Here is a 19,756-nt window from a genome sequence, read left to right as displayed (position 1 = left end):
TACAAAAATGTCAAACCAATGCACGATCTAAAACATTGTGTGGTGGTACGGTGGTGCTTAGAAAAAATAACATTTTTATTTCATATTATTTCATTTGAATAATTCTCGAAAATTACCATGGCTCTTGAATGCGTTGGCTTTTTAGTGTGTTGCTGACCAAGTTACAATTTATATCTATTTTTTTACAACAACAATAAGTCAAACACATAAAGTCAACCGTAAATAAAGAAAACAAAATAGAATTATAAAAATAAAAGAGGTGTGAAAGCTGCGAGCGTCGTGAAATGATCTCGTCTGTTTTGTCTGCCCGACGGTGGCCAAAGTCTGAGCGAAACTTCCAAAATTTTCAACCTTGTGTCACATGCCCGCCATGTTCTGGCCTCCGTACGAGGGGTCTCGCAGGAAAAGGCTCTCAGGCTCTCTGTACGGCCCCGTGATCTCGATCAACGCAAAGAACACGCGCGGGGGCGGCGGGGGAAAAACTATACCACCTGTGACGCGAGGCTTTCCACCAGAAAACCAAAATATCAAGTTTTTTCTTTTTCGCGCTTTGGTAACGGTAGCAACTAATCCTGAAATCTCGATGGGCGATTTGCTTTGATCATGCCACAGTTATTGACATGCAAATTTGTCTCTCTATCGTTTTTATATATGTTTTCCGAGCAAAAAAGGAAAAAAAAATCACAGAGGAAAAGTAAAAGGAGACAATCAAACAGCAAACAGCAGCGAGCTTTAAACGTAACATGTTCGTTGCTTGCGAAACACGGGGGAAAAGATTTCCAATATATAAGTTTGCAACCTTGGCTGATCGATCCAACTCTTTCCAATCGCTCGCTCGTTTCTTCTTCCTCTTCCATCTCCGAGAAGATCTCTCCATATCATCAATGCTCCTCCTCCTTTGACTCGATCGATCAGCCCGATCGATCAAAAGCATATCTTTTTCTGTGCCAGAAGATCGATCATGGGAAAGAAGAATGCTCGATCGCTCACTTGCATTGCCTCGCTCGCCTGCATTTTCATCTCTCTCTCGCGAAGTGCGTCGGCGGCAGCGTTTGACTACGGCGATGCTCTGAGCAAAAGCATTCTTTTCTACGAGGCGCAGCGATCCGGGAGGCTCCCCGATCACCAGCGAGTGACATGGAGATCTCACTCGGGCCTGGAAGATGGAAAAGCCTCGGGGGTACGAAAAGCTCTCAAGATTCTACCATCTTTTCTTTGTTCTTCGTTTCATCACCCCTTTGTTCTTCGCAAAGTAGACGATTTCCTCGCATTCTCTCTTAGTTTTCCTTCTCAAAGGTGGAGTTTTCCTTCACTGACTCGCAATCTTTGTTCCAGGTTGATCTCTCGGGAGGTTACTACGATGCCGGCGACAACGTCAAGTTTGGACTCCCCATGGCCTTCACGATCACGATGCTCTCGTGGAGCGTGGTCGAGTATCGCGATCAAATCGCCAAGAGCGGCGAGCTGGGCAACACGCTGGACGCGATCAAGTGGGGCACCGATTACTTCCTCAAATCCCACACAGAGCCCAATGTGCTATGGGGCCAGGTTTGTTCCTCCATCTCTTTTATTCCTCTCCTTCGCGACCTCTCGCCAATGTGGGTTCGTGGATCGCGGCTAGATCTCACAATCCACCAATGTGGGCTCTCTTTTCCATTGCCTAGCGCTCGTGGGTCGTGCTTCGATTCCACGCCCGGAAGCGCCGTGTTCTTGGCTGGACCGTAGTGGGTCTTGTGGTTTTGGCCGCGATCGCGAATCCGAGCTCGTGGGCAGTGAGAGCGAGGAGTGAGAGCTCGATCTTTGCCGCGAATTGTACCACTCATGGGTGGATCTCTAGGTTGGAGAGGGTCAATCGGATCATGCGTGCTGGCAAAGGCCCGAGGACATGACCACGTCCCGCCAGGCCTATCGTTTGGATCCAAGCAGGCCTGGCTCCGATCTAGCGGGAGAGACCGCGGCCGCCATGGCTGCCGCCTCCATGGCTTTCAGGGGATCGCAAGCTTCCTATTCCAATCTCCTCTTAACTCATGCTAAGCAGGTTTGATGAATTCATGGATTTGCTTTCTTCTTTGCTAAAGATCTCTTTTTTCTTTGTTTCCCAGCTCTTCAACTTCGCGGATACGTATAGAGGGAAATACGATAGCAGCATTCCAGTGGCTCAAAAGTTCTACTCTTCCAGGAGTGGCTATGCTGTGAGTTCTTGCTACAAAAAAATCTAGTTTTTGTTCGTCTTTTCTGTGATTTACTTGGAGTTGGATCTCAGGATGAGCTTCTGTGGGCCGCGATCTGGCTGTACAGAGCTACTGGCGAGCAAAAATACCTCGACTACGTAGCGAAAAATGCCGCTGTTCTTGGAGGGACTGGCTGGAGCATCACGGAGTTTAGCTGGGATATAAAGTACGCTGGAGTTCAAGTGCTAGCTTCCAAGGTCAGTTCGTTCCATAAGTTTCCAAGGGAGAAAACTTCGATTTTATTTCTCCTTGGCTGATTTTGGAGAGATTTCTTTCAGGTGCTCTTGGATGGAAAGGCCGGGACTTACAAAAGCGTCCTCGAGCAGTATCAATCCAAGGCCGAGTATTTCCTCTGCGCTTGCCTCCAGCAAAACTCTGGCGCGCAAGTCCAAAGAACTCCAGGTGAAGTTTCAAAGTTCTATCGAAGTTCTTCCTCTCAAACACTTTTTTCTTCACAACTAGGTGGCTTGATGTTCATCAGGCAATGGAATAACATGCAATACGTTACCTCTGCCTCGTTCCTCCTCACTGTCTACTCGGATTATCTCACCTCAACCGGGAATACTCTCCGCTGCAATGGGAGAGCTGTGAATCCATCACAGCTGCTCAACTTAGCTCGATCTCAGGCAAGCGAAGAAAAACAAAAAGCTCTCTTTTTTCTTTTCTCTTCCAAGTATTAAGCGATCGTTTTTCTCTCTCGCTACAGGTGGATTACATTCTGGGTGACAATCCCCGAGCAACGAGCTACTTGGTGGGCTTTGGATTCAACTATCCCCGGCAAGTTCACCACCGCGCTGCATCCATCGTTTCCATCAAGCAAAACCCGAGCTTCGTGGGTTGCAAGGAGGGATACAGTACGTGGTACACGAGAAGGCAAAGGGATCCAAACCTGCTCGTCGGAGCTCTCGTCGGCGGCCCCGATGTGTCGGACAACTTTGCGGATGAGCGAAACAACTGGGAGCAAACAGAGCCAACTACGTACAACAATGGGCCGCTGGTTGGATTGCTCGCGAGGCTCCACAACGGTGGAAGCACAAGGAAAAACGATCAAAATCTCGTCTCACGTAAGAGATCTTCGTGTTTTTCCATCTTGTTTCACTCAAAAATCGATTTTGATGCAACAGTTTCGAAGGCAGCGTCTCCTCTTCCATCGCCATCGTCGCGAAAACAGCCGGGTACTCGTCTTTCCTTTGCAAAGTTTTTTTTTTTTTTTTGGAAGATAGATAGCTCAAGCTTGGAGTTTCCAGGTGATGGTATCTCTATCGATCAGAATGTGACAATGTCGTGGGACTATCGAGGCCAGAGATTCTACCGCTATGGAGTTACTGTAAGCAACAGATCCAAGCAAACTCTGGAGAAGCTCGTGCTCAAGATCCACAAGCTCAGTGGATCTTTGTGGGGGCTCACAAAGTTGTCAGCGAGCGATCACGCTTACACATTCCCGAGCTGGATCAGATCTTTGCCCCCTCGCAGCAGCTTTACCTTCGTCTACGTGCAGCCGGCTCCACTCGCGGAGATCTCCGTGCAAAGTTTTGCTCGAGCTTCTTGACGGGAGGAAAGTTTGTTTTTTTTTATGTTTTGTTTTTGGTGCTTGGTTTTCTTCCTTGGCTCACAAGGGATTGTGCTTGAAGCAACCCTGGGGCTTTCATGCGTTCTTTTTTGCCAACTTTTCAGTCAAAAGTGTCTTTACATACGTAGTGGCTGTCCAAGGGTACGTCTCCATCCTCCGCGACCATCTCGACGAGGTGGAACAGTGAAGGGTGCTGGAGTGATGGCTGGAGCTGGAGATGGAACAGCCCAAGTGCGTTGACGTCTCACCATCTCCTTGGGCCAATCTCTCCAAGGAAATGATGTCTTCGACATCGACTTTGGAGATGTTGGAGATGGAACTGGAGAGGTCGGACATGGAACCGGGGAGGCTGCTAGAGAAGTTGGAGATGGTGCTGGAGAGACTGGAGCAGGAGATGGAGATGGAGTGACTGGACCTGGAGCTGGAGAAAGCGGAGATGGAGAAAATGGAGCTGGAGAGGCTGGAGCTGGAGAGAGTGGAGCTGGAGAGACTGGAGCTGGAGAAGCTGGAGCCGGATAAAGTGGAGATGGAGATGGAGAGGCTGGAGCCGGAGAGAGTGGAGATGGAATTGGAGAGATAGGAGCTGGAGCCGGAGAGACTGGAGCTGGAGCGGGAGAGACTGGAGAGGGAGAGATAGGAGCTGGAGCCAGAGAGAGTGGAGATGGAGATGCAGATACTGGAGCTGGAGCTGGGGAGACTGGAGATGGAGATGGATAGATAGGAGATGGAGCTGGAAAAACTGGAGATGGACTTGGAGCTGGGGTTGGCGATGAATAGCATTTAGAAGGAAAATGGTCTGGAAAGAAGAGAGAAAGTAAGGAGATAACCAGCATTGCATGGAAGAAACTAAGTGTCATCCTGGAAAGTATATTAGAAAAAACAAAAGGAGCCCAATAACCTGAATGACCATGTTTCGAGTCTTCCTTATGTAATCCAATTTTTGTGGCACTCTAATAGCGTGATTGCACGAGGCTGTACACGACTAAATGAGCGTGAGTCCAGTACTGTCAAATATGTGCATCTTACTTGGGAGCTAAAGCAAACCGGATGCGTGATAGAGAGTTTTGATCTCTTCAACGTCTTCAAAGCTTCCAAGGAATATTGGTGACCTCTCATGAATCTTTTTTGGAACAACGTCAAGTGCCTGTAAATCAAGAGACAAAACAAAAGATGTGTGAAAGAAAAGTACAAGTTCTTACGCGCTCTTTTCCAGTGAAAGCTTGTCCGCCTGCTTGTTCTACGAGATATGCCATAGGAAAAACCTCATACAAAAGGCTGGAAATGGCGAGTGATTATCAACAAAAGAAGGACAAGAAACTCTGGAAATGGATAAGTTACCGCAACTTTCCGTTTGGACTTTTTTTATCAGCGGGATACATGAAAATGCCACCGTAGAGTAAAGTCCTGTGGACATCTGCCACCATACTGGTAGAGCAAAAACAGATTAAAGAAACATAGGTACTGAGTTCTGTAAAATGAAAAAGCATACAAACCTTCCGATATATCTAAGAGACTTTGGCACCGAGCCGCCCGTCGGAAACTTTGCAATCTCCACGTATTTTTTTGTTGGTTCGTCCCAGTGCTTAGCATTTCCTTCGTTCACAGAATAAATCTTTCCCTTCCTTGGAACCTATAAGACATTAAGTTAACACTGCAGAACATATAAAACTCACGTACCCGCATTACTGGATGTGTCAGAATAAACTCTCCTAGAGCAGGGTCCAGTGTAAAGCCATGGACGCCATTTCCTATACTCAAAACAAGCTAGAAAAGATTCTCAGCATGCTCGAAACTCAAGCCAAGCGAGAAGAAATAGCTTTTTACCATGCACGAACTTCCATATAAGCAGTATCCAGCGGCAACCATTTCTTTTCCAGGCCGTAAGACATCACTGACAACGCCTGCCTTTCCATCTTTCAGCATATAAATGCCAAAGATCTACGCAAGACAAGCCAAAGTTGAGCAAAACTATCCACCATCTTCTCACCGTTCCAATTGATACGCCGCAATCTATATTGGAGGAGCCATCGAGGGGATCGAAAACTACGCAGTACCTGGAGAGAAAGTGATAATACCAAGAAATGTTTATGAAAAGAGCAAACCTTCCACGCCTTGAAGTTTCAACGTAAATTTCAGTCTCGTTTTCCTCGGACACAAGAACGTTCTAAAACATCCCTAGTCAAAAACCAAGATCTACGAGTTGAAAGAACTTCACTGCTCGACCACTGCTGCACAGTGCCTTGATGAAAACTTCGTTTGAAAGAACATCCAGCTTCTTTTGTTCTTCTCCCTGGAAGCGAGCAATTCTTAAGCTTTGCCTTTCTTCTGATGTCACCAAAAGAGAGAAGAAAGAAAAATAGTACCTGTATGTTTGTGTCTCCAGCAAGTCCAATGAGCTTTGCAAGACCAGCCTAAAGCGCACAAATTGAGGAATAAGAACTGGGACAAACAATTCGAGACAGGAATACTTTGTTAACAGCGGCACAGACGAATTTGCAGCCAAGAACAATGTGGCTGAGGAGAATCGTGAGATCGCCTCGCGCTTCCGGATGCTTGCTCTGCTCGTTGAGCACAAACCTCGTAAGCGTCATAAGATCTGTGCGCTGTGCATCGGCGGCATGATCCATCGCAGCAAATAAACAACAAAACAAGAATCCACCGCGCAAGAACCCTATTTCCTTCCAAAGCTAGCTACATTTTGCTGACAGTGTCGTGACACGTGGCACCCTCGCATTGCATTGGCTGTTTAGTCTAAATAAAAAGATTAATTATATCTAAGCAAGTTTAACTTTAATACAAACAACTGTACAAGATAGTCTTGATCACAAGTACCACAAGTCAGTTTAATTACATAGAATTTCATGTACATCAGCAGAAGAAATAACGGGAAAAACGAAAAATCTGTCAAAACCACTCACTTCTTTGTACACTAGAAAGCAAAAAAAAAAAGGATTGTTCTCTCAATTCTCTCTCTGGCAAAGTTCCGGCCAAAATTTTTTCTCGCCGAGCACAGCACGATGGTCTTTGATTGTGCTGCTTCTCAATCTGGATGATCTCTCTCACTGCCTGTTCCTGCCCGGAAGGAAGCAAGGAAAAACAAAGCAAAAAACAAACTGGAAGAAGAAAAATGGAAGTGAAAAAAAAGAGGAAGAAAAAAACAGCTTCTCACACCTCTCGACCAGGACACACACCTGTATAAGTAGTCGATGGAGTTTCGGCGACGATCGATCCGAAAGAATTGTTTTCGCTCAAGCGATGGCTGAGACGATGTCCGCACCAGTGGAAGCAAAACCTTCCACTCGGATGCAGGGGCTGGATCCACGAGAAGCCTCTCGAGCGTGAGCAGTCTGCTGTGAACGGCCTCCTGTTGATGGTGTTGTTGACGACGGAGTTATGGCGGGCGGTGGCCTTTGGCGACCAAACTGTACATCGCGAACCAGGGGATTGCCTGCTCGCGTCGGTGGTGAGCCGGAAAAATAAGGTGGAGAGCAACCAAAGTTCGATGGCTCGCCATAGCTACTCTGTAAACGAGCACGGCGCTGGTTAGAAACAAAACGCTGGAAGAAGCTTTAGTAGCGGAAAAGACTCCGAAGAAACCGAAGACTCAAAAATGTCATGAAAGCTTCAGAAAATGAAAGACGAAAGAACTTGACATGGTATGAGAAGCAAAAATGCTTTCACATTAACATGCTCTCAAATTCATGAATTTGGTTGTCTAAGAGCAAGAGAACAAGAAAAAAACGGAACTTTCAGCGATCAACCAAAAGTTTTAGTAGCGGAAAAGACTCGGCATACGAAGAAATCGAAGACTCATGAAAACCGAGCTTAGGAAAATGAAAGCCGGCAGTGGAGAAAAACTTGACAGAAGGAAACATGCTTTCAAATCTGTGAATTTGTTCGTCTAAGAGCAAGAGAACAAGAAAAAAAAACAGAAACTTTCAGCGATCAAGAGAAGGAAGAACAGACTTACGAACAAAGAAGAAGAAGAGGAAGAAATCAAGTACCTTACTCAAAAAAATGTCCAGGATTTCGAATCCCGCGTCACTACTACGAGGTGTTGAGCTGGATCAAGGAAAACAGAAAGAACTGAGTAAGAAAGAACAAAGAAAACACAAGAAGTCTTACCTCTTTTGCCGACGACCCGAGTTACAAGGACGGCGAGGCTTTGGACAAAAGACCTCGTCTTCCAGCTTGTCTACAAAAATTCCTGGTCTAAACCTCCTCCTTTCGTTAGTCTCCATGCTACTGAGCGCCGCCAAGGGCTGTTGGACAGTGCTAAGATTTCTTGCGCAGATTTCCATGCTCGCCACGAGAAAATCGCCTGCAAAGAACCGAGACAAAACAGGTTTTGAGATGAGCAAGACGGCAAGATCGATGAGAATTTCTAATTGCTAGCGAGCAACAGCCAAAATCCACAACAGTGACCACGCAAACACGCCGACAAAGCTCAAACAGGGAGATTTTGGAGGAACCTTTGCAAGAAATCAAGGCCAAAGCAGCGAAATCGACGAGAATGTGCAGTACTCTACCAGATCTGTGATCGCGGAGTGGATGATCGATGAAGCGGCAGCGCCGCGCCCAAGCCCTAGATGCCCTCGCCTCCACACAATGGCAAAAATGGGAGCTACTGCCACCGGATGAGGAGGAATATTCAACTGTTGCGAAGGAAAAAAAAAAAAGAATAACCACTGCACCAATAATGCCGGCCCACAATGCGAGCGAAAAAAACATGCTTTCACTGAGAGTTGAACTCAGGACCTCCCGCTTACTAAACGGGTGCTCTAACCAACTGAGCTATGAAAGCAAGCTGATGAAAGCGGGATCGCAAGAGCTACATTTGTATCAATCTTTCACTTTTTACTGGTAAAAATTCAAGTTTTTAAACAAAAAGCTTGAGTTTTTTTTTTGGTAAAACTCAAAGTTTGTATGAAAAATCAAGTTTTACTAAGCTAAATCTTGACTTTTTATTGATAAAAAATCAATTTTTATACGAAAAATCAAGCTTGGAAATGATATATAAGAATCGACCGGGAGTAAACTCCTGGTTTTACTTAAATTCGAGGAGATCGAGCTTTCTTACATCGGCAAGAATGTGTGATACGATACAGTGTTCTTCCCACCTGGGAAGCTAAAGAATGAACCAAATCCATAGAGTTATTTTCAGGCCACTTAATCACCTTTCTCTCGCGGATGCAATGAGAAGAGCCACTGCCACCGAGAACATCACCAGCATGGACACTAGTAACGCCAGCGTCCTGTGTGAGCTACCACGGTATTCACCAAAGAGGAGCACTCCCCACAGCGTTCCCACCAGTGGTAACGCCTGGACAGCATCGGCGGCGGCGTATCCTGCTGCCTGTCCTCCCATAAACTGGAAACCATTCCCGAAACCACACACCAATCCTGCCAGGATCGCCAGCTCCCGGCCTTTCCAGTCCGAGAGGTAGGCCGAGAGTGAGGACTTAGGTAGGCCGAGCACCGGATAGTAGAGCAAGTAGACGTTGATGAGCACTCCGAGCACCAGGAATGCCGTGGAGAAGTAGAAGAAACTTGTGTAGATTACCAGGTGTGGGACTTGAGGATTGAGCAAGTGGAACTGATCGTTGGTGGCGATGTTGAACAGCGGCGAGAAGAAGCCGTAGCACATCCCGGTGATGAAGGCCAGGACGAGTCCAAACATGACGCTGGAATCTCTGACCTTGATGAAGGGAAAAAATCCATTTTGATCAAGTTTGACAGTTTTAGAAGTCATAGTACATACCTTCACTGCTCTTTGCTCTTCCAAGTCCATAAAAGAGCTTGATGTTTCTGTCGCAATGAGGTCCACCAGAGCTGAATCAAATTAACATGCTAGATATCGTTATCAAAATCGAAATAGTAAGAACGAGAAAAGCTTACAGCTCTTTAGAAGGTTCGTGTGAAGATCTTGCTCAGCCTCGCACCTAAAAAGTCCACATACAATATGTAAATGTCGCTTAACTGGAAAGTGACTTTAATCTCACCTGGGATTGCTTGGGCCCAACCTCGCCGTTCTATCATTTGCATTTGATGCGTGACAGAAAGATCCTAGCAGAACAGCGATCACGAAGCACCCAACTCCCGGGAAGAGAACTCTAGCAGAGTTCAAGCAATTGTCCAGATAGTAGTTCGCAGTCGTTCCTAGAAATAAGTCAGTACTTCAATCTTCGAAGAACGCAAGAAAAATAAATCACACATATTTGAAGAACGCAACCAAAAACGTCTTTGATCGAAGAAGACAAGCAAAATAAATCACACAAAACCATCACAGGGAAGAAAAGAAAGTCGATGGAGCTAGCTTACCAAAGATGACTGCCAAGCTCGCGGATATGACTTCCGTGATAGAGATCCCCACGAACACCAGCGAGTATTGCATACAAATATTGCCCAGGCAGAGGGCGATGCCTCCAGCCATAGCTATAAGCACACAAGGAAGATTATCCTGTCGTACATCCTTAGAATTCATGCCGGGAAAGAAAAAGCCATATACCTGAGAGAGCTGCTGGATGAAATTGGGAGCGCTTGGATCGCTATCCCCGATCTGCCCCAGGGTCAACGCAAAGATCACTGCCACCGCGAAGGTGCTGATGGCGTAATCAATGTAGGTGTGCTGTGGCAGCCTTCCTCTCCTCTCGGCGATGTTGAAGAAGATCGGCCAGGTCCCGAGGCACCACAAGGAGCAGAGCATCAGGAGGATTGCCCATCCTCGATCCGTGACGAAATACATCGCCGCAGCGCCGCGCTATCGATCGATGCGAGAAATTCCGATCCCGATTTGTCGATCCTCCTCAATCCTAGAATGCCGATCTCTATACCTCAGCCGCGGCGAGCTAATCTTGCTCGATCTCGCAGCGGCAGCTTCTTGGATCGAAGATTTGGCGCTCGTGGACTAGAAATATTATCGCCATAGCCGAGAGTCCGGAGCAATGAGAGGAGAATTTTCTTAAAGAAATGTTTGCCCTAGGTAGGGGATGATAAACACGTGCTCTCCACGCGCCTAGTATCTTTGTCCGCATATGAGATACCCGCATATTCGTCTGTCTTCTTCCTCTCTCTTTCGATAACGAAGAGCTTGCCCAATCGATCGCTGTTGAGTCGTCGATTAGAGCAAGAATATTCCAAGCACGACGCCGACGCCAAAGACATTGCCATCGTTGTAGGTCGCCTCCGTGTAATCCTCAGTCTCGAGAAGCGTCGCGACTCCATTTGCATGCTCTGCCCCCTCACCACGAGCTTGTACCTCTCGAATTCCAGATCTGGCTGAGAATTGGCCGATTCCCTGGCAATGCCCGGAGACGTCTCTGGAACACACACCAGGCCCCTCAAGTTCTCTGTGAGCACTGCCACGAACGTGTCCCTCAATACGGAACTTCTTCTTTGGCGCGTAGAGAAGAGGGCTTTCGATCAATGACCCGCAGAGGAATCCTGAATGATCACGCAAGAATCAGCTGATCTGGAACGATTGATTTCACCCGTTTCTTCGTGTCGGCGTCTTCGGGGAGTGTCTCCAATGCCGCCATTTTGATCGATTCTTCGCGATTACCAAAGAACCCCCCACGTCAGTCACTACGCGTTCGGCGGTCCTCCACTACTCGCCGATTGAGCTCAACAATCTGGGCGTGGTCAAGGACATCGACGAGAATGTGGGGCTCATCACTGGCTATCCTCCAACGAGCTCCCTCCATGCATGGGTCATCCTCTTCATTCCTCGGATATGGAGTTCTTTGGCTCGTCTAGAGATAAGTTTGCGTTGCAGGTTCTTTCCAGGTTCTTTTCTCATTTCCTGAGGTAAAAATCAGTTTTTTTTTCAAGTGTAGTTTCATTTTCTCGCGTTTCGTTCAGTTGGTCCACAAAAGAGTGTTTTTTGAGCTTGAAAGTCCTTCCTTCTTCTTTTGCTGAGACGTTTCTATACTGTTTTTTTGCAGGTGTGTCTAGCAATTTGCATCAGTGCCACATTCTTCAACACCGCGGTTCTCATCAATGGCAGGCTTCAGTGGTGCCATCTCTAAACGTCTTTCCTCTTTTCAAACCCGGTCTCGTTGTTGCTGCTTCTTTCTACCAGTCCTTTCACCGTGTCCGTGGCTTGCATCGTTCACCCCATAGGGGGCCTGGCGCATTTCCAAGGTTGGGTATGTTGTGGAAAACTATTGGAAGAAGGGCGTGGAGCAAGGCGCCGATCATCGGATCACAATGAGAAAGGTAAATAGAAGAGAGGAGAGAGTGGTCGCCTTGCATAAATGTGAATCTAGAGAGTTGGATAGAATTCAAGCACCTAGGCCATGGTACTTGGAGGCCGTGGGAGAATGCAAGGTAGATCAATTGATAGTGGAAGAATCTGAGGCAAATTGATCAATATTTCAAGAAGAATCAAGCATGAACCAGGGTCTGGGGATGAAGGAGAGAGTGGGGCCAACCAGGCACAAGGGACAGAGTTCTCTTTGTTTTTTCAAGGAGGTTTGGACTGAATGAACTAGTCAGGTGAAGTCTATGTGAAGGTGATAAAAATCAATTTGATGGTGCTGAGGTTTGCTCAATTTGTAGTATGCAAAGGCTAACATGGTGGCATTTGACTACTCTTATTTCAGTTTCTTGAGAAATTTGAGGATATATTGCCACCATTTGCAATGTTTGTGGAGGGAGGGTTTTAAGTCTAATGAGAAAATCTTAAACAAAGACAAGTACAACAGTAAAACAGATTTATAGACTACCAATTTATTGCTCTCTTTGTAAGCATATCTACCCATTTTTCCATAAGGTGGCACCAGAAATCTCTAGATTGGAGACATTTGTTCAATAGAAAGAAGTAATTTCTTGTTGATTTTATGATTTTGCATATTTACTCCTGGACACTTCTTTCAAAATCCCATGTTTGCTAGAACATTTGTTTATGTTTCTTGGAGGTTTATCATTTGTACAGGTGTGATGCCTTTGTCATTTTCTCCTTTGAATGTTTCAACTAAGTTCATTTTCAAGTCTGATATGGCCTTGTATTTTGTTTTTATGTGATGTATACACTATGTTTTAATATATTTCAAAAGGTTTTTACTACCTCAAAAGCAATGACAAACTCTCTTCCATATTAGAAGTGGTAATTTAAGATATGAATTTATCATTTCCAAGCTTTTTTAAGCATGGACATTAAATGTGTATATCAAGTTTTGCTTTTGTTTACTTATTGGTTCTTTCAAAAGTTACAAAGCAAAAGAATATAAGATCCTTATGGTTCCTTCCAATATTTTTGAGTAAAATTATGAATGGAAACTTGAAGTAACATTTGAAAACAGTGAAATAAAATTGATGTGAGAATAAAAATTGAACAATGTTACAATAGTATAAATATAAAATAAGAAATTTTGTAAAATTGTAACATCATATTTTCATTTACAACCACTAAACAAGGTCACATTATAAAGACAACACACAATATATACCACTGCCTTCCATCACTATGTCTCATCATAGATAAACAGAATAATGGTTTGTCTTGTCATAGATAAACAAAATAATGGTTTCCTTAGTTTTGTTCAAATGAAGAATTCTAGTAAATGGTGTGTAGTTAGGGAAGAACACAAGTTCATAAAAATTGTAAGCAAGTTTGGTAATGCTCTTTAGTGCTTGCATTTTATAAGACATGCCACTACCTTCCATCACTATGTCTCATATAAGATCTCTCAAGGTAAATACCACCTTCTTAGCACACTCCTTTTGGACTGTGTTGTCCTTCCAAACTTTGTTTATAATCCCTATGGCATGCCTAGTGGTAGATTGAGATATAAGAGGTCCACAACTATAATCATGATGATTTCATGACTATGAAACAAGCCATGAGGAATTTCCCACTTGGTGGGAATTGCAAAGCACTTTGCCTTGGGCTTGAATACCACTAATTTGGCCATTGAGAGAGGCATCTTCTCCTCATTGACCAGAAGTTGTTTTTTGTTATAATTAGCAAAAATTGTTGTTTATGCCCTTAGAATTTGGTAATCAACCTCCTTCTTGTGAACAATTTTAGCATAATTTTTTTTCATAAGTTCCCAAGTCACCTCAAAGTCATAGAGGTGCTTATTATACACTTACAAAGACAACACATTATAAAAGTTAAGATAAAAAGTGAGAATTATATTCTTATGTGGAGATAAGCCTTAATCCTAATTGCTTTTGCAAATTCATTATTGCTTCTTCTAATCTGGAATTCCCTTCTGTGTGGGCTTAAGTGTTCTTCAAAATCAACTAAATCATAGATGTCCTTTACAGTCAACGTCATTTCTCTCATTCTGCCCTAATTCTTTGATAACTCATTCATGATAGTGGATTGCTAAATTGGTTGTCAAGTGTCTTAAACCTCACTTATAATCTCTATCACATTTTTTACATGTTTGAGAAATGTAACGATGAGAACTATCAATCTTCATATCCAAGGGTGAAATTACGAAGGAAGCGAGTGATCTGGAAGGGAATGAAGTGCAAGAGGAGGAAGAGGAAGAAAATCCCAGGTATTGTTAGGCATTAGCTTTGACCACGTGGTCAACATCGGTCAAAAGAATGTATAAAGGTATATTAAGGCATGTTAGGGCAAGGGAAAAAAACCTAACAATCCTAACATTAGTATTAGAGCAGTTCAATTCTTGTTGCTGACAAGTGGGGTAAGAATATTCTAAAGGAATATTCAATATGGTGGATACAAAGTCTGGTAGACCCTAAAAGAAGGACTATGGCTTAAGTATGATCGCGGACGATTATTCTTTGACGAAAGAAGGATTGTTAGGCACTAAGTCAAGATAATAGGATAAACAAAGGGCCTTATAATCAAATGATCACCCCTTTAACTAATTGTGTAAGGGATAGAATCCTAACAGATATCTCCTTCGTCATCTTGATAACAAGTGTGAACAGACAGCACACTACTATCACTTTGCTGCCATGTATGCATGCATCAGTCATGAAAATGATGTTGCTAAAGAGCATGGTTAGCTGTGTTGGTTTTCCCAAGGCAAGAGAGATTGGGGCTACGGACTTGTTTGCAATCATTGGTCATGAGTGGAATCCTTTTCAGTTTGGGGAGTACTCTTATGGGTGTTGACTGACTTCAAAATCCTCTGGGAGTAATAAGTGTCAATTGAGTATGAGTTTCCTAAAAGAAATAATAGCTTAAAACTAAAACTTAAAACTTAATAGCTGTAAAATAATAGCTTAATAAAAATCTCTGGAATATTAACTGGATTTTTGGTGGAATCTTTTATATAAAAAAAACAATCTCATTTAATTTTAAATAAAAATACGCTGAATTAAATAGGAGTGAACAATTTATTATTAAGCTTTTATTATATTTTTCTATCTATTCTCCTACAAATTCAAGAGGATTTATTATCACATGGAATTCTGAAAGGATAGTTTTAGTGCCTCTAATACTACAACTAACACCCACACATAGTTTTAAGTCCACCTTGCACCATTAAAACTAATATTCTTACTAATATAAAAATATCACATTTTAGAGATATTGTGAAAAAACAAACAAGTGTAGAGAACAATGTTTTGGTTTATAATATAAACTATCATACATTTATACTAAAGTATTTTTTACACTTGACTTGAAATAGAATTAAAATATATCAAGTTCGTAAAACTCATATATAAAGGCCATTTGTTCTTTTATGTTCTCCTTTTTAAAATTTTAATTCCTTTTGATGTACAGGAGAGGGAATTGTATAATAATATATGCTAAAAATATAATAATTTGTTCATTATTTCTTACAATTAGCTAGTCATAAATTTAAAATTTTATTTCACTATGATACCTTTTAGCAACTAGCAGAGTGTGTTGGAGTATAGAAAATTTAAGAAACATTTTATAAGTTTTGATAAAATAATATCAGACCTACCATAAATAGTTAGGGAACACACTATTTAAACTCGGTGAACAAGTTAAGTTCATCTTGAAATGATTTGATTGCTAAAATATGAATCATTAATTTACTTATCAATCTAATTTTTGGCAAGAAAATAATGAACTTTAAAAATACTGTGCTTCAGATTTTATTATTATGGTGCTGTTTTACAATAAATAACTTTTAATTTACTTATACTTAATACTTTTTTACCAAAGTTAGTAATATATAATGCAACAACATGTTGTTGCTGGAAGAAAATTAAGAATTAAATCCTCAATTAAATAACAACAAGCAATGATCAAAGTGCATTATGGTTTTTGTTTGTCTAGCTTTTGTTAGTGTTGCCTGCCAAGGATCTTTCAATGCTACTTTACCTTAATCTCTTTCTTATAGCAACAACAAGTCCATAATGTAATTAGTTTCCTTTTACATATTTATCTCAAGTACTCATTTTATGATATCTTTTGAAGAGAAATGACCTCAAGGAGATGATGAAGATTTTGTAGCTTCTACAGTAGCTAGAAGATTGTCTAGGCATCTAGTATTCTAGGGCATCTCTAAATGGTCTACCATTTTGTTTATTTGGAGCCATTGTTTATTTTTATGTGATTGTCTTTACAATTGTCATTGTAGTGTGGAGGATGTCAAAGGTGGAACTTTCTAGTTGAACTTGTTGAATCAATAGAATAAACTATATATAAGGTCAATATGGTACAAGATAGCTAATTAATATATAGCTGAATATTGTTATTTTAAAACTAAAACTAATCTATGTATATAGTATTTTTTTTAATACATTATCTTAATGGATAATTTAAAATTCTGGTGTCTTAAATAATATTTATTATAGCTGCAAAATTTGCTTGGTTTTAAGTGACTTACTATTTTATTTTATATAAATTAGAAATGGTTATATTCAAATTCAAATTTATAGATACAAATTATTTTATAGTAGTGGTCAAAATCTAATAGCCACCACCATAATATGGAGGACTGGGCACATAGCCAGACCCAGATCCTGAGCCACTTCCACCCCCACTCCCTTCTCCAGAACCTGGAGTGCTACCGTAATAAGGTGGTGGACTGCATGGAAGAGTTCCACTTGGAGAAGATCCTGCGCCACTTCCATTCCCGCTTCCACTTCCACTACCACTTCCAGTGCCACTTCCAGGAATTCCACCATAGTATGGACTTCCACTTCCTCCAGAACCGCTTCCAGAGCCAGAACCAGAACCAGAGCCGGAGCCGGAGCCCGAGCCCGAGCCCGAGCCACTTCCAGGAATTCCTCCATAGTATGGACTTCCACCTCCACTTCCTCCAGAGCCACTTCCAGAGCCGGAGCCAGAACCACTCCCACTACCTTGTCCAGAGCCACTTCCATACGAGCCACCACTCCCGGATCCCGATCCCATTCCAGAGCCCGAGCCCGAGCCGCTGCCTTGTCCAGAGCCGGAGCCACTGCCAGGCGAAGAACCATATCCCGGACTTCCACCACTTCCAGAGCCAGAACCCGAGCCACTTCCAGAACCGGAGCCAGAGCCAGAACCCGTGCCGCCTCCACTCGCTGGGCCACCACTTCCATAGCCGCTCCCAGAGCCGGAGCCACTCCCCATCCCAGAGCCCGAGCCAGCTCCAGAACCAGAGCCAGCACCACCTGGAATTCCTCCATATACCGGTGACGATGATCCAGAGCCGGATCCGCTTCCTTCTCCAGAGCCGGAACCAGAGCCATCACCAAAGCCTGCGTATCCTGAGCCACCACCTTGATAGTCTTTTGTCGGAGCGGAAAAGAAGCCGGATGCTTTAAACTTTCGGTGGTGATGGTGGTGAGCGCACACGGAGGAGGTGAAGAGCAATGCTGCTAATAGAACAGCGCTGAGGATCATCGTCGCCGAACGGGTGGCAGCCATGGTGGTGGCAAGAGCTGCAGGGATGCGAGTTAGTGATGAGAAAGAAGTGAAAGCCTGACCGAAATTTATAGCTCGCTCGCGCTGAATCGAGAGAACGCAATGCGACTTTCGGAGCATCTGCTTGTACTCGGATTCTCATAGCTATGCCCCAGCTGGATTCGTTTCAACGAAACTGTTCTTTTGTTTGCTTACAGGATCATCATAACACTTTCACCAACTCGCCCAGACTTATCGCCCTGCCTGGACCTCGTGCATGAGAAACCAGACAAACGTTTTAAAACCATCATTTAGATTATGTAAGTTATGTACCAGAGATGCATGGCATCAATCTTGCCTATAGTACTGCTGCGGTGAGAAAGCTGCGCTTCCATCCGGATGGTCCGAACTTCTTCCAGCCCGATTCCTCTCCGTACACGTAGCACTGCAACAAAAAAATAGCTTGGTAGTACATTGTAAGAGAATCAAGAAAATCATACAGTATCACAAAGAACATTCATTGTTTGCAGTCCACCGATAACGTGGATGGCGCCATTGACAGTGACTGCAGTACCGTAAGCTCTTGCGCACCCCATGGGTCGAACCTGTTTCGACGTTGTCAGATAAACGATAAAACGAAACATGATTCAGTGACTTACCGTTTCCCAGCGGTCGGCACGGGGATCAAAAGCCTCGACGGTCGAAAGAAATACAGAACCATCGAAACCTCCTAGCGCATACCTGCAGAAACATGTCTTCTAATTCTGACTAGAAGCTGGACGAGGTGGACAAATACTCACAGTCTCCCATTTAAGACAGCCGCGGATAAGCTGCCTCTCTTGGACGTCATCGATGGCATCTTCGTCCAGACAGATTCACGAGGATCAAAGCGCTCCATAGTCCTAATCAATGCACCATCTTTAGCAACCAAAAGCTTAGAAAAGACTACGAGTATACCTGAGATAATGTCTACCGTCAAAGCCGCCCAGAGCATACAAAGCTCCACCAATCTCAGCAGCTGCTACCATGTAACGCTGCAATGCAGAGAGTAAATGCAAAAAAAAAACAAAACGAGAAAGAAAATAACGTCGTTACCTTTTCGAGCATGCTCGGAGAAGACGTCCAAGCACCAAGGTGGGCGTCGTAACATTCCACTTGAGAAAACTGGGCTTTACCGTTACCGCCGCCAAGAGCATACACTTTACCACCGACTGTTGCTCCTGCTAAGTTACCACGCTTGTATTTCATCGAGCTGCATTTGCTCCAGCTATTACTGATAGAGTCGTAACGCTCAGCTGAGTTAGTACAAGATACCATCGCATGAGAAGACCAGAGATTCAATGAAAGGAGCATTCTTACTTGTGTCGAACCAGTTCTTCCCATCTCCACCACCAAACACGTAAATGCGATCGTCCAAAACGCTCGACGCGGCGGAAGATCGCGGGAAGAGCATGGAGCAAGATGGCGTGAACTGCGATGATTTAAACGAGTATACTTCCGCAGCTGTCACGAGAGCAGTATCATCGTAGCCACCCATGACAAATATCTGTGGACTGGCCAAGTTCGCCGATTTTCCCACAGCCCTGGCTTTCAGTCCACGCACTTCGAGCTTCAAGGCTTGGATTTGCGAAGCCATGCTTGCCTGCCAGGTATGAGAAAGACGTAGTTTTTTTTCTTTCTCCCACACACAAAGGAAAGTTTTGGATACCTGAGAGGTTTCAAGCAGCACATTTGCCTTCTTCAGCGTCTCCACATCGTTAAGTTGCTTCGAGTAAGTTTTGGCGACCTCGAGAAGCCTTCTAAGCTCGACATCGTCTCTCCTCATCTTGAGAGGAATTTTAGAGAAAGAACTCGCAGATCAGCAAATATCTAGCTAGAAATATCGTTACCTGCGCCACGGCATTCGCGCAGAACTCCAGATTCTTGTCGGCGGCCAGGGCAAGCGCCGGATCCGCGGATTGAAGCGACAAGCGAAGCCGATCGCGCTCCGCCGCGAGCATCGCTTGCTCCTGAGCGCAGCGCTCGCCGTCGAGGCGCTCCCATTCCGCGATCGGGAGATCGCGCCCTAGCTCCAGCTTCTCGAGAATGGACGCCTCGAGCAGCGACATCGCAAGAAGATTTTCAAAAGCCCTGAACCCTAAACCTCGCCTGCTGACTAGG

The 19,756-nt window shown here is 44.0% G+C and overlaps 6 protein-coding genes, 1 long non-coding RNA gene, 1 other non-coding gene and 1 pseudogene across 9 annotated transcripts; 2 read left to right on the top strand and 7 right to left on the bottom strand.

Moving 5' to 3' along the window:
• The first annotated feature begins 752 nt into the window (after positions 1-752).
• LOC9642192 (endoglucanase 6) lies at positions 753-3,924 on the top strand. Its single transcript, XM_024678472.1, has 10 exons — positions 753-1,180; positions 1,336-1,548; positions 1,838-2,038; positions 2,103-2,192; positions 2,264-2,428; positions 2,510-2,633; positions 2,694-2,857; positions 2,938-3,295; positions 3,356-3,406; positions 3,479-3,924. The coding sequence occupies exons 1-10, from the start codon at positions 962-964 to the stop codon at positions 3,778-3,780; spliced, it is 1,887 nt and encodes a 628-aa protein (XP_024534240.1). The 5' UTR covers positions 753-961; the 3' UTR covers positions 3,781-3,924.
• On the bottom strand, positions 3,804-4,822 carry LOC112347501 (vegetative cell wall protein gp1-like). Its single transcript, XM_024678445.1, has 2 exons — positions 4,807-4,822; positions 3,804-4,498 (listed from the first exon to the last, which is right to left on the bottom strand). Exons 1-2 carry the CDS (start codon positions 4,820-4,822, stop codon positions 3,918-3,920), a joined length of 597 nt encoding a protein of 198 aa, XP_024534213.1. The 3' UTR covers positions 3,804-3,917.
• Positions 4,823-4,834: 12 nt separating this feature from the next.
• On the bottom strand, positions 4,835-6,428 carry LOC9642191 (annotated as a pseudogene).
• Positions 6,429-6,619: 191 nt separating this feature from the next.
• On the bottom strand, positions 6,620-8,589 carry LOC9642190. The gene is made up of 4 exons (XM_002973516.2): positions 8,331-8,589; positions 7,927-8,122; positions 7,806-7,863; positions 6,620-7,322 (listed from the first exon to the last, which is right to left on the bottom strand). Exons 1-4 carry the CDS (start codon positions 8,530-8,532, stop codon positions 7,050-7,052), a joined length of 729 nt encoding a protein of 242 aa, XP_002973562.2. The 5' UTR covers positions 8,533-8,589; the 3' UTR covers positions 6,620-7,049.
• TRNAT-AGU lies at positions 8,532-8,605 on the bottom strand. The gene has a single exon. It is a non-coding gene; the product is annotated as a tRNA-Thr (tRNA).
• A 190-nt stretch (positions 8,606-8,795) lies between these two features.
• Positions 8,796-10,767, bottom strand: LOC9642189 (ureide permease 1). 2 transcript variants are annotated; one of them, XM_002973515.2, is made up of 6 exons: positions 10,310-10,767; positions 10,123-10,261; positions 9,804-9,960; positions 9,700-9,743; positions 9,563-9,633; positions 8,796-9,499 (listed from the first exon to the last, which is right to left on the bottom strand). In XM_002973515.2, the coding sequence occupies exons 1-6, from the start codon at positions 10,544-10,546 to the stop codon at positions 8,975-8,977; spliced, it is 1,173 nt and encodes a 390-aa protein (XP_002973561.1). In that variant the 5' UTR covers positions 10,547-10,767; the 3' UTR covers positions 8,796-8,974. The 2 variants fall into 2 exon arrangements, with proteins under 2 accessions (XP_002973561.1, XP_024534406.1); XM_024678638.1 differs by having other exon boundaries at positions 10,123-10,767.
• Positions 10,768-11,054: 287 nt separating this feature from the next.
• On the top strand, positions 11,055-12,353 carry LOC112347537. Its single transcript, XR_002992791.1, has 2 exons — positions 11,055-11,607; positions 11,745-12,353. It is a non-coding gene; the product is annotated as an uncharacterized LOC112347537 (long non-coding RNA).
• A 4,264-nt stretch (positions 12,354-16,617) lies between these two features.
• LOC112347500 (cell wall protein IFF6-like) lies at positions 16,618-17,737 on the bottom strand. The gene has a single exon (XM_024678444.1). The coding sequence runs from the start codon at positions 17,735-17,737 to the stop codon at positions 16,676-16,678; it is 1,062 nt and encodes a 353-aa protein (XP_024534212.1). The 3' UTR covers positions 16,618-16,675.
• Positions 17,738-17,777: 40 nt separating this feature from the next.
• On the bottom strand, positions 17,778-19,705 carry LOC9642629 (kelch-like protein 5). Its single transcript, XM_024678574.1, has 10 exons — positions 19,486-19,705; positions 19,305-19,421; positions 18,956-19,238; positions 18,692-18,891; positions 18,554-18,630; positions 18,397-18,498; positions 18,256-18,337; positions 18,097-18,201; positions 17,930-18,041; positions 17,778-17,866 (listed from the first exon to the last, which is right to left on the bottom strand). Exons 1-9 carry the CDS (start codon positions 19,702-19,704, stop codon positions 17,955-17,957), a joined length of 1,272 nt encoding a protein of 423 aa, XP_024534342.1. The 5' UTR covers position 19,705; the 3' UTR covers positions 17,778-17,866; positions 17,930-17,954.
• Positions 19,706-19,756: the final 51 nt, after the last annotated feature.

The sequence above is a fragment of the Selaginella moellendorffii genome, unplaced genomic scaffold, assembly GCF_000143415.4.
Source record: "Selaginella moellendorffii unplaced genomic scaffold, v1.0 SELMOscaffold_22, whole genome shotgun sequence".
Classification (NCBI taxonomy): domain Eukaryota; kingdom Viridiplantae; phylum Streptophyta; class Lycopodiopsida; order Selaginellales; family Selaginellaceae; genus Selaginella; species Selaginella moellendorffii.
Note: the sequence above shows the minus strand (reverse complement) of the source record. Positions and strands in the feature narration are given on the sequence as shown.